A 13,702-nucleotide genomic window follows, 5' to 3' on the forward strand; every position below is an offset into this window, starting at 1 on the left:
TAATCTTTAGTTTGCTTTTGTTTTTTTTTAAAAAGTGGAATATATTTTTCCTGGACTCTGTTGAACACAGTTTTAAAATGTTTCCTATTTATGTTCTACATCATTATTTGCCAAAATTGCTGTCCATTTTATTTTCCCCAAGTTCTATTCGCAGCCCTCAAAATTGTCTCTTTCCTAATCTATTATTACTTGGTCTTTGTCATGCTCATGTCCTTCTTAATTCTTACCTTAAACCATATATTATGGTCACTATTGCTTCCATGTTCCCCTACTTTTACTTCTCATCTCCTCTGGCTCATTCCCCATTACTAGATGCAAGGGCAACCATGGCTAAATGCTAGGAAGCAATATTCAAAACTAACAAAATCTCTTGTTCCACTAAGCTTTTAGGGACAGCTTACATCATGACTTCCCTCATGAGGCAAATTTTCACTACACCAGCCATTCTTGTGGGCTCTGACAGGCTACTAATTTAGTGCCAAGCCAAGCCACATTTAAACTTGGTTTTCACACTGTACACTTGTGAGCACAGAACCTGAATCACTCAGCACATCTGCTAAGGAAACCCAACAGTCTGCGCTGATTCAAACCTAGGTTACAGGGATGAAAGCACTGTGCCAATGCACATTCATGCCCTTATTTGGTTTCAAACAGCATATAGACCAGTGCATTATACTTTGTGTAAAATTGTTGCTTTCATCACTTAGCTAAAAGAACCAGGTTAGACAGAAACCAGCTTCAACCAGTGGGTTAAACAGTTTGATAAAATTTGAGACAGGTTTTCAATTTTGGATCTAGTTACTCCAGTTCAACTTTCCAAACTTGAGCTCAAACCTGAAAGCCCAACAGCCTTGTAGCCACCAGGCTGGCCAATTTCTTTTCCAAAATACGAAATGATCTGGACCTTCACAAAAGAACACAATAGTAATGTGTGAATGCTGATGTCCTTGCTCTTGCCTGTTCAGCTGCTCCTGGTTCCCGTTTGAGGATCGACTCCGCGGCCTTGTTGTTTTTGTAGGTCATTGCACAGGCAAAGGGTGTCTGACCCTGACGATCCCGTGTGTTTAACCGGATATCAGGATGCGAGATCAAAAGCTGAATTATAACACTGTGTTGGTTGCTAATGGCAACGTGGATCGGAGTCCTTCCCTCTGCATCCTTGTAGAATTAAAAAGAAAACCTCATTATTTGAACACGAATGATCAACTGCATTAAATACTGTAGGATGAGTATTCATGACATCATCTGTTCTCTACCAGCTTCACACAAGCTACCAGGTTGCAAGTTAAGACACACTGCTTCGTTTCTGACTACGACTATAAAATATTCAGGTCCAGACTAAAATGGTTTTTAAAACAGGGCACTGAAGTGCTGCAGGCTTTAACACTAGCTTCCACAAAGACAGACAATATCTAATGTTTGTAATTCTTCAGCCACCAGGTGCTAGCATGCTGTTACATTGCCCAAACGCCATTCAACACGCATTTCGACAATGGCCATGAGCAGCATCACATCAAAACCCACTGAAAAGAATGATACAAAAAAACTTTTTTTTTTATTTTGTTACATTTTGGTGAACATCACATTACCGAATAATTCAGAGCCCAGGAAACAGAAAATGCTGGAACATACTCAGCAGGTCAGACAGCACCATTGCAGAGGAACAAAGTTAACACTTCAGGCTGCTTGACCTTTCATCAGATTGCAATTCTTTTGGAACTTGCAACAAGAGGTCACTGACCTGAAGTCAACTCTCTCTCCACAGATGATGCCTGACTTGCTGAGTTTATCCAGCATGAATGTTATTTTGCTTTTCCCTCAGAGCTCAATTTCGTCTTTACCAAATATATGCCCAGGCATTTTCTCCAGCTAAGGGGTCAGGAGCAAGCATACTCCTCTCCCAAGCCCAGGCACCCAATGCTGATCTCTGTTGAGAGTAACCTGTCAAAGCTCAGACCTTTCACTTTATGATGCTATTTTCTTCTAACATTCTACATCAGATACTCCTGAAAGGTGAGATTCAGGGTGTCAAGCATAAAAAATTCAACTGTCAACATAAAACAAAAAGAAATTTAGCTAGAGTTGTAGAGCTATAAGTAGATAGTCAGAAACTTTTTCCCAGGGTGGAAGAGTCAATTACTATAGGGGACATAGATTTAAGGTGAGAGGAGAAAACCATAAAGGAGATGTGTGGGTCAAGTTTTATTACGCAGAGGGTAGTGAGTGTCTGGAATTCGCTGCCAGAGGTGGTGGTAGAAGCAGGTACGATAGTGGTGTTTAAGAGGCAGTTTGACAAATACATGAACAGGATGGGAATAGAGGGATATGGACCCCAGAAGTACAAAATGTTTTTGTTGACGGGCAATATGATCGGCGCAAGCTTGGAGGGCCGAAGGGCCTGTTCCTGTGCTGTACTTTTCTTTGTTCTTTGTATTCGGAAACAAATAAGCTTCAGTATTTTGTTACCTTCTCTTTTCTGACCCTCCCCTGTTTTTCTCTCTATTACCATGTATATTTTCCTCATCCATAGATTTATACCCAGGAAAAAGGCTGCCACACTTTGGATGATTTGCTTAAATTGGGTAATAGTACCACAATAGTGCAAGGGCAAGAACAGCAAGTTACGACAAAAATTAGAGTATGAGAGAAAGCTAGCCAGAAATATAAAAACAGATTGTAAGTTTTTATAAATATTTTAAAAAAAGAAGAGGGTTAACAAAGTGAGTCCTCATGATCCTTCAACTGAACTGATCTTTCTTTACAAGGAGAGGGAAATATAAGCAGGTTTAATGTTGGGGTGGGTGGGGGGGAGAAGTGGAGGGGGGCGGGTGTTAGGATAGGAGCAGATCATCAAAAGATGTCACAGACAAAAGAACACAGGGGTGTTGAAGTTGGTGATATTATCTAAACGAATGTGCTAATTAAGAATGGATGGTAGGGCACTCCAGGTATAGCTCTAGTGGGGGTGGGGGAGCATAAAAGATTTAAAAATAATGGAAATAGGTGGGAAAAGAAAAATCTATATAAATTATTGGAAAAAAAAAGGGGGAAGAAACAGAAAGGGGGTGGGGATGGAGGAGGGAGCTCAAGATCTAAAGTTGTTGAAAATATTCAGTCTGGAAGGCTGTAAAGTGCCTAGTCGGAAGATGAGGTGCTGCTCCTCCAGTTTGCGATGGGCTTCACTGGAACAGTGCAGCAGGCCAAGGACAGACATGTGGGCAAGAGAGCAGGATGGAGTGTTAAAATGGCAAGCGACAGGGAGGTCGCAGAACTTGTTCTCACACTGAACAATTTCTCCTTCAACTCCTCTCACTTCCTCCAAATAAAAGGTGTGGCCATGGGTACCCACATGGGCCCCAGCTATGCCTGTCTCTTTATGGGGTATGTGGAATATTCCTTGTTCCAGTCCTACTCCAGCCCCCTTCCACAACTCTTTCTCCAGTACATCGATGATTACTTCGGTGCTGCTTCATGCTCTCGTCGGGACTTGGAAAAATTTATTAATTTTGCTTCTAATCTCCACCCCTCCATCATTTTCACGTGGTCCATCTCTGACACTGCCCTTCCCTTCCTTGACCTCTCTGTCTCAATCTCTGGTGATAGACTGTCCACCAATATCCATTACAAACCTACCGACTCCCACAGCTACCTCGACTACAGCTCCTCACATCCCGCTTCCTGTAAGGACTCCATCCCATTCTCTCAGTTCCTTCGCCTCCGTCGCATCTGTTCCAATGATGCCACCTTCAAAAACAGTTCCTCTGACATGTCCTCCTTCTTTCTTAATCGAGGTTTTCCACCCACGGTCGTTGACAGGACCCTCAACCATGTCCAGCCCATCACCCGTGCATCCGCCCTCACGCCTTCTCCTCCCTCCCAGAAACATGATAGGGTCCCCCTTGTCCTCACTTATCACCCCACCAGCCTCCGCATTCAAAGGATCATCCTCCGCCATTTCCGCCAACTCCAGCACGATGCCACCACCAAACACATCTTCCCTTCACCCCACTTGGCGGCATTCCATAGGGATCGTTCCCTCCGGGACACCCTGGTCCACTCCTCCATCACCCCCTACTCCTCAACCCCCACCTATGGCACCTCCCCATGCCCACGCAAAAGATGTAACACCTGCCCCTTCACTTCCTCTCTCCTCACCGTCCAAGGGCCCAAACACTCCTTTCAAGTGAAGCAGCATTTCACTTGCATTTCCCCCAACTTAAGTCTATTGTATTCATTGCTCCCAATGCGGTCTCCTCTACATTGGAGAGACCAAACGTAAACTGGGCGACCGCTTTGCAGAACACCTGCGGTCTGTCCGCAAGAATGACCCAAACCTCCCTGTCGCTTGCCATTTTAACACTCCACTCTGCTCTCTTGCCCACATGTCTGTCCTTGGCCTGCTGCATTGTTCCAGTGAAGCCCAACACAAACTGGAGGAACAACACCTCATCTTCCGACCAGGCACTTTACAGCCTTCCAGACTGAATATTGAATTCAACAACTTTAGATCTTGAGCTCCTTCCTCCATCCCCACCCCCTTTCTGTTTCTTCCCCCTTCCTTTTGTTTTTTTTCCCAATAATTTATATAGATTTTTCTTTTCCCACCTATTTCCATTATTTTTAAATCTTTTATGCTCCCCCACCCCCACTAGAGCTATACCTGGAGTGCCCTACCATCCATTCTTAATTAGCACATTTGTTTAGATAATATCACCAACTTCAACACTTGTGTTCTTTTGTCTGTGACATCTTTTGATGATCTGTTCCTATCCTAACACCCCCCCCCCAGGCCTTAAACCTGCTTATATTTCCCTCTCCTTGTAAAGAAAGATCAGTTCAGTTGAAGGGTCATGAGGACTCGAAACGTCAACTCTTTTTTTCTCCGCCGGGGCTGCCAGACCTGCTGAGTTTGTCCAGGTAATTCTGTTTTTGTTTTGGATTTCCAGCATCCGCAGTTTTTTGTTTTTAACAAAGTGAGTGTTGGTCCTGTGGAAAGTGAGTCTGGAGAATTGATCATGGAAAACAAGGAGATGGCAGATGAATTGAACAGGTATTTTGCATCAGTTTTCACTGTATGGGATACAAGTAACATCCCAGAAGCAGCTATAAACCAGGAAATGGAAGTGGAGGAGGAAGTCAGGAAAATTACAATCACCGGAGAAATGGTACTGAGTAAATTGTTGGAGCTGCGGGCTGACAAGTGGCCGGGTCCTGATGGACTTCATCCTAGGGTCTTATAAGTGACTGGTGAGATAGTTGATGCATTGGTTTTAATTTTCCAAAACTCCCTAGATTCCGGGAAGGTCCCATTAGATTGGAAGATAGCAAATGTAACTCCATTATTCAAAAAGGGAGGGAGACAGAAAGCAGGTAACTATAGGCCAGTTAGCTCAACATCTGTTGTAGGGAAAATGTTAGAAGCTATTATTAAAGAAATTATAGCAGGGTGCTTGGATAAGCTCAAGGTCATCAGGCAGAGTCAACCTGGTTTTGTGAAAGGGAAATCAAGTTTAACCAACTTATTGGAGTTCTTTGAGGAAGTGACATGTGCTGTGGATAAAGGGGAACCAGTGGATGTACTGTACTTAGATTTCCAGAAAGCATTTGATAAAGTGCCACATCAAAGGTTATTGCGGAAAATGAAAGCTCATGGTATGGGGTTAGCATATTGGCAAGGATAGATGATTGGCTGGCTAGCAGGAAGCAGAGAATAGGCTAACAGGAAGCAGCGAGTAGAGTCTTTTTCAGGTTGGCAAGATGTAGCGATTGACGTACCACAGGGATAAATGCTGGGACCTCAACTGTTTACAATTTATATAAATGACGGATGAAGGGATTGAAGATGGACGAGCCCATCAAGTATTAGAGATTAGGAGAATTTTTTTCTCAGATGATTGTGCGACTTTGGAACTCTGCCTCAGGTGGTGGTGGAGGCGGGAGTCATTGAATATTTTAAGGCACAGGTTGATTGATTCCCTTGCCTAACAAGAATCTAAGGTCATTGGGGTTAGATGGAATTATGGAAACTGAAACACAAGATGATCAGCCGTGCTCTTATTGAATGGTGGAGCAGGCTTGAGAGGCTGAATGATCTCCTCCTGTTCATATTTAAGTCATGTTCTTATGATGGTTGCCAAATTTGCTGATGACACAAACACAGGTAGGAAAGTAAGTTGTGAAGCAACAAACAGATATAGATAGGTGAGTGGGCAAAGATCTGGCAGATAGTGTTTAATGTGGGAAAATGTAAGTTGTCCATTTTGGCAGGAAGGATAAAAGCATATTATCTAGATGGCGAGAGATTGCAGAGCTTGAGGTGCAGAGGGGTCTGGGTGTCTTAGTGCATGAATCACAAAAGGCTCGTATGCAAGTAATTCGAAAAGCCAATAGAAAGTTATCATTTATTGCGAGGGGAATTGAATACAAAAATAGGAAGGTTATGCTTCAGTTGTACAGGACATTGGTGAGACCACATTTGGAGAACTGTGTACAGTAATGGTCACATTATTTAAGGAAGGATGTAAATGTGTTAGCAGCTCAGAGAAGGTTTACCAGACTAACACCAGGAATGAATGGGTTGTCTTATGAGGAAAAGTTGGACAGGCTAGGCTTGGATCCGCTAGAGTTTAGTAAAGAGGCGACTTGACTGAAACATACAAGGTACTGAGGGGTCTTGACAGGATGGATGTGGAGATGATGCTTCCTCTTGTGGGAGAACCTAGAACTAGGGGTCATTCTTTAAAAATAAGGGGTCGCCCATTTAAAACAGTGATGAAGCAACATTTTTTCCACTCAGGAGGGTCGTGAGTCTTTGGAACTCTGCTTCCACCACCTTTTCAGGAAGAGAGACTTTGAATATTTTTAAGACAGAGATGGATAGATTCTTGGTAAGCAAGAGAGCGATAGGTTACTAGCAGTAGGTGGGATGCATATTTCAGGTTACCATCAGATCAGCCATGGTCTTATTAAAATGGTGGAGCAGGCTTGAGGGGCTGAATAGCCTACTCCTGCTCCTTGTTCATATGATATTTAAATCCAGCTTAATGTATTAAGAAAATACATTCAGACAAGTATATTCAAATTGAATCACGCACCATCACTGACCTGAGTATTGACATTGGCACCAAACTCCAGAAGGCACTGCACCACTTCTTCAAGGCCCCAGCTTGCTGCCATGTGCAATGGTGTCTGTCCATCATGTGCCTCCTCATCACCTTCACCATTGGGGCCTGGTCGTCTGGGACTGTTTCCATCGCACCCACTAGAAATTAAAGGGAAAGGGTTGTTGTAGTAATACCCTGCATGTGCAGTGTTTGACTGGAGCATCACGTCTAAGCTTTCTAATTCATTTGACACTTTAAAAATACCAAATCATTTCTTGGTCAAGTTCCTCGTTATCCATGAAAATTAAAATCTAGCCATTATATGCAGGTCAGTCATAGCATGTTTAGAAATATGGAGATTTTTCCACTTTCTAAGAGAAAGGAAATTTTGGCGTAATGTAAAAATGTGACTAGTGTTGGAATATTTTTTTTAAACTTTTATGCCAAAAATGGGCATTATGCCATGTTTGAACATTTGTTTTGGGGCATGTTTTCAGGAAACTCTGGGCTATTTACTCTTATATCATATACTCTTCAGGAGGGGAAAACTCATTCACTAAACACAGGAAACTGCAAATACTCTCTTGCAGATGCAGATTATTTACAGGTCATGAGTATTAATTATCACAGATTCCTAAATGAGACAGCAGAAAGCAAAGGCTGCATCATTCTGTCAAAGTAACCAACTGCATAGCAATGCTGACTAGGGTACAAGGAGGAAGAGTCCTCAAAGAACCTTGGAGGCCACTGCCAAAGGACATTGTAAAAAAAGTAGTTTTGTACAATGGTAATTGGAAAATGTTTAGAACTTGGAAGCATCAGACTGATTAGTCAGAACATTATTTTAAATTTCAAAATCTTGTTCTACAAAGTAGGTTTCAATAAAAAGAGATCTTAATAAATATGGTGCAGTTTTGCAGATAATAATTAAGATGGTAGTTTTAAGATGTCACAATCTACACCTGCGAATGAGGAAGCAGCCAGAGTTTTCGTTATTTTCATCAATAGCTCGATGTAACAGAGTCTGCAGACATCCCCCAGGTCCAGTACCCCAACACGTTGCATCACAGCCATGTCTCACCTAAAATTAAACACAGTTTCCAGTTTAAGGTGAAGTTTGCAGTATCACACATAGGAAGAGGAGGATACCATTTAGCCCTTCAAGGTTGTTCTGCCATTAAATGAATCATGGATCTACAATCTAACTTCGTATACCCACCTTTGCCCCAAATACTTTAATACCTTTGGCTGACAAAAATCTAGCTGTTTTAAAATGAACTGATTCAGCATCAACAACCTTTTGTGGAAGAGAGTTCCAACGTCTCTGTGTGAAGAACAGTTTTAGTTTCACTTGTGAAAAGGTCTGGCTCTAAGTTTTTGACTATGCCCATTGGTGCTCGACTCTCAGACCATTAGGCATAGTTTCTCCCCATCAACCCACCTTCTCTTTAATTAGAAATTTGTACAAAGTGTCAGATTGTGTTTGAAGGCAATGAACAGCAATAAACAAATAATTTTTTTTTAGAAGGTTTTCAGATGTTGAATACTAATTCAGATTGTCAAATTTCACCAGGCTAAACAGCAGCAAATTGGTGCTTAAGCAAAATATTCAAAGAATATTTAGTGCTATAAGCTGCAGGGCTATGGGCCGGGTGCAGGAAGGTGGGATTAGATTAGGCACCTGGGTGTCCTCGGGCTGGCATGGACAAGATGGGCCGAATGGCCTCCTTCTGTGCTATAACTTTTCTATGATTCTATGGCTCTAATGTTAATGAAATAGGAAAATAGCTACACATGGTTCACTGGACTTAGTTGACCCCATCTTCTCCCGCCCCCTTCAGCAGTTTCTTCAGGACTGATGCATTAACTCAACTAAGCAAGACATTGAGTTAAATTCAAACCTTACATCCCATCCATCAGAGACGACCTGTGGCAACTTCTAGAACACTGCCTGTTGAACTGCTCTCTTATTCATCTCATTACAGAGTACACAATCCAGAGTCAAGTCTTTATTGAGGTTTACTTCACAATTTCAATGAGTGCACCATAAAGAGTCTCTCTCTCTCACTTCTTATACCAATGTTACCTTTAATTCCTACATTCCATGCATACCAATAAATCAAAGCACAAAAATTCGCATGTGAAAACAAAATAATACGGAGCCAGCAAAATGCGCTTAGCCCTTCGCAATCTCTTTTTATCATTTTATTATTTTAGTTGTACTGCCCTCTTAAATTGCTCAAGTTATATTGACCTCACAAGCTGGTCTAATCATTTTATTACCTAAGCACAAGGAACCAATTTAACATATTCCAGGCTATCAGAAATGGCTGAGTGACTTAACACATTCACCATCATGTTTATCTGAGGGCATATCCTTGCCTTGGACCACTGAGCTTGAGGTGCAGTTTCAACTCATCATCTGCTGGTCTCACAGGCAACCCAGTATATTGAGGAAGTCAGGTAGTGAGTTTCCCACACTGCCCAGCTCCATCCATGCCTTTGTCACCTCCAGGGTCAACCTCTCCCAATAATCACCTTTCTGACCTCCACGGTTTCACTCAATCTAAATGGCAAATCATCTGAAATTCTGCCTCTTCTAAATTATTCTCACCAATCAAGTCCTTCCACCGGTGGCCTACCAACGCAAAGCTCTCAAATTCCCTGTCCCTTTACAAATTTCTCCACAGCCTTGTTCCATCTCTCTGCCTGCACAGTCCCACTTCCACCAAAAACAGAGACTAAAGTTACAGAGCCTGCGTACTTGAACTTTCTTGCAAAACCCTTCCATCATGCACCCCTCCCCATCCTTAAAAGCTTCCTTAAAATTTAACTTCAGCACAGTGTCATTCATTCCTTCAAACAGAGACCATCACTATAAGATAGTCACTAAGAAATCAAATAGGAAATTCAGAAGAAATTTCTTCAGCCAAAGAGTGGTAAGAATGTTGAACTTGCTACCACAGGGAGTGGTTGAAGTGGATAGCATTGATGCATTTAAGGAGAAACTAGACAAACATATGAGGGAAAAGGGAACAAAAGTTTATGATGGTAAATTTAGATGAAAAAATATGAGGGGAGGCTCGAGTAGAACATAAAGACTGGCCAAATATCCTATGCACATTGGTTGCTTCATCTGTGAAATATCTTTGCACATTGAAGAAATCCTGCAAGTTGTTCATAAGATCAGAATTTTATTGATGAGCAAAGTATTTGTCTGAGAAACACCCTAATACCCCCTCAATTCAGCATCCAATTGTTTCTTATAAAAGAACTCCAGGGTTTTCACCTCCATTAGTCTTCCAGGAAGTCTATTCTATCTATTGGCTAAATGTACATAAAGAAAAATGTACTGACATCAGACCTAAGTTTGTCTTCTACTAGTTTGAAATTATATCCACATGTTCTACTCACTATTTAACAAATATTTCCAATTTCTTTCTTTATAACTATTGCTTCTGCTCAACAAGATCTGTGCTCAGACACCTGCTTTTCAAATTGAAAAGCCCATCTCTCCATGCTTTCCTCATAACTCAAGACTCCTAACACCAGGGATCAGCCCAGTGGCTTTGTTCAGTTTCCAAGGCTCAAATGTCTCCTTTGTCACCCGTGGCCAGTATGAATGCAGTGTTAACGTGCAATCTGATGAAGTACTGCAGAATTTGGTCACCACAGCTTTGAGTTCAATTAAAACCTCTCATTTGGAATGTTGTCAAATGCCGTTTGAACTTTTACATACACCATATTGAGAAGTAACATCCCAATTGCACAGAAGTTGAGGAGATTGGTCAGGTGGGATCTTCCCCCTCAAAATCCAAAAAATTCACAGACACGTTAATTACATATTTTTGACCAAATCCTGCAGAATCCAACACTCATACAAACGATATTTCCAAAATTTAATGGACACTATTTTGACATCAGGAAGCCCCAAATTAGTGTCACTGGAGTACTTTTAAAGAGTAGCCACTATGACAATGTAGGAAATGTGGCAACAAGTTTGCACATAGCAAGCTTCCATAAACAGCAATTAGATAATGACCAATTGATCTGTTTTAGTGACATTGCTTAAGGGAAAAATATTACCCAGGACACTGGGTGGACTCACCTGCTCTCTTGCAATAGTGCAGGATTAGTGCTGCGGAAGCTTTTAAATCGAGCAGAGGGGACAGACGGAACCTCCAGAAGTGCAGCATTCTGAACCGAGATTTGGTGCTCAAGTCTCTGTACATAGGAACAGGAGTAGGCCATTCGGTCCATCAATCCTGCTCCATCATTCAATACTATCGTGGCTGTTCATCCACTTCAATGCCTTTATTCCCCACACTATTCCTACATCCTTTATGTCACGGGTGTTTAGAAATCGGTCTATCTCAGCTTTAAACATACTCAATGACTTGGCTTCCACAGCCCTCTGGGGTAATGAATCCCAAAGGTTCACAACCCTCTTGAATAAAAAGGTTTCTCATTCCATTCCAAGTGACTTCCTCCTTATTTTTGATATTGTGTGCCCTGGTTCTAGACTCCCAACCAGGGGAAACATCTTACCTGCATCTACCCTGTCTATCCCTTTAAGTATTTGTAGATTTCAATGAGATCACCTCTCATTCTTCAAAACTCTACATGGGCTCTAGCAAGGCTTTTTATAATGTCCCTCATGGCAGACTGGTCAATGTAAGAGCCCACGAGATCCAAGGAAAAGTGGCACGTTGGATCCAAAATTGGCTGAGAGGCAGGAAGCAGGAGGGATGTTTGTGACTGGAAGTCTGTTTCCAGGGGCTTCCGCAGGGCCCTGTGCTGGAGCCCTTGCTGTTTGTCGTGTACATAAATGATTTGGAATTAAATGTAGGGGGTATGAACAAGAAGTTCGCAGGTGACATGAAAATTGGTTGGGTGGCAAATAGTGAGGAGGATGGCCATAAACTTCAGGAGGATATCAATGGACTGGTCAGGTGAGCAGAGCAGTGGCAAACGGAATTCAACTCGAAAAGTGTGAAGTAATGCACTTGGGGAGCGATAACAAGGCAAGGGATTACACTATGAATGGCAGGACTCTGGAAACTACTGAAGATCAGAGGGACCTTGGTGTGCATAACCAGATCCCTGAAGGGCAGGTATATAAGGTGGTTAAGAAGGGATATGGGCTACTTGCCTTTATTAGCTGAGGCATAGAATACATGAGCAGGGAGGTTATGCTGGAAATGTATAAAACACTGATTAGGCCACAGCTGGGGGACTGCGTGCAGTTCTGGTCACCACATTATAGGAAGGATGTGATTGCACTGGAGAGGGTACAGGGGAGATTTACCAGGATGCTGCCTGGGCTGGAGGGTCTGAGCTATGAGGAAAAATTGGATAGGCTGGGCTTGGAGCAGCGAAGGTTGAGGGGGGGCCTGATAGGAGGCATGTAAGATAATGAGGGGCATAGATAGGGTGGATAGGAAGGCACTTTTTCCATTAGTAGAGGGGTCAATAACCAGGGGGCATGGATCTAAGGTAAGAGGTAGGAGGCTAAGGGAGAAGAGGAGAACTGTTTTCACCCAGAGGGTGCTGGGAGTCTGGAACTCTCTGCCTGAAACTCCCGTAACATTTACAAAGTATTTAGATATTCACTTGCATTGCCATAGCCTCCATGGCTATGGGCCAAGCACTGGAAAATGGGATTAGTGTAGTCAGACACAATGGGCTGAGTAGCCTCCTTCTGTGCCGTAAACATCTATGAGTCTAATATAAGCCCAGGTTCCCCAAACTCTCTTCATAGGACAGTCCCGTCATCCCAGGGACAAGCCTGGTGAACCTTCGTTGCACTCCCTCTACAGCAATAATATCCTTCCTTAAGTAAGGGGATGAAAACTACGCACACAGTACTCCAGGTGCAGTCCAACCAAAGATTCATACAATTGAAGCAAAAATTTGCTACTCCGGTACTCAAATCCTCTCACAATAAAGGCTAATGTACCATTAGCCTTCCTAATTGCCTGCTGCACCTGTTAGCTTTCAATGACTTATTGACGAGGACACCCAGGTCCTTTTGCACATCTACACTTTCTAATCTCTTACCATTTAAGAAATATTCTGCACATCTGTCCTTCCCAAAGTGGATAACCTCACATTTTTCCACATCATATTCCAGCTGCCATGTTCTTTCCCATTCACCAAGTCTGTCCAATCCCCTTCAAGCTGCTTTGCATCTTCCTCAACACAAATTCCCACCTAGCTTTGTATCATTCACAAACTTGGAAACATTGCATTTGGTCCCCACATCCAAACTGTTGATATATATTGTGAACAGCTGGGGCCCCAAATACTGATCCCTGCAGTACCCCACTAGTCACAGCCTGCCAACTCAAGAGAATGACCCAGAACATGATTTCCATTTTCATAAATCCATGTTGACTATGCCCAAAGTTATCTAAGTGTCCCTGTATCACATCCTTTGTAATAGCTTCTAGCATTTTCCCTATTAATGTAAGACTAACAGGTCTTTAGTTTCTTGTTTTCTCTCTCCCTCCCTTCTTAAATAGTGGGGTGACATTTGCTACCTTCCAATCTTCAGGAACCGTTCCAGAATCTATAGAATTTTGAAAGATGATCACCAA

The 13,702-nt window shown here is 42.4% G+C and overlaps 1 protein-coding gene across 2 annotated transcripts in view; it reads right to left on the reverse strand.

The window, feature by feature from the left end:
- ankfy1 (ankyrin repeat and FYVE domain containing 1) overlaps positions 1–13,702 on the reverse strand; it is an 89,334-nt gene that overhangs the window by 24,230 nt on the left and 51,402 nt on the right. For both annotated transcript variants that reach the window (XM_041197400.1, XM_041197399.1), the window contains exons 16-18: positions 8,066–8,184; positions 7,105–7,261; positions 958–1,158 (exon numbers count right to left, since the gene is read on the reverse strand). In XM_041197400.1, the coding sequence (XP_041053334.1) occupies positions 958–1,158; positions 7,105–7,261; positions 8,066–8,184 (477 nt within the window). The remainder of the gene's footprint in view (positions 1–957; positions 1,159–7,104; positions 7,262–8,065; positions 8,185–13,702) is intronic.

The sequence above is a fragment of the Carcharodon carcharias genome, chromosome 10 (assembly GCF_017639515.1).
Source record: "Carcharodon carcharias isolate sCarCar2 chromosome 10, sCarCar2.pri, whole genome shotgun sequence".
Taxonomy (NCBI): Eukaryota; Metazoa; Chordata; class Chondrichthyes; order Lamniformes; family Lamnidae; genus Carcharodon; species Carcharodon carcharias.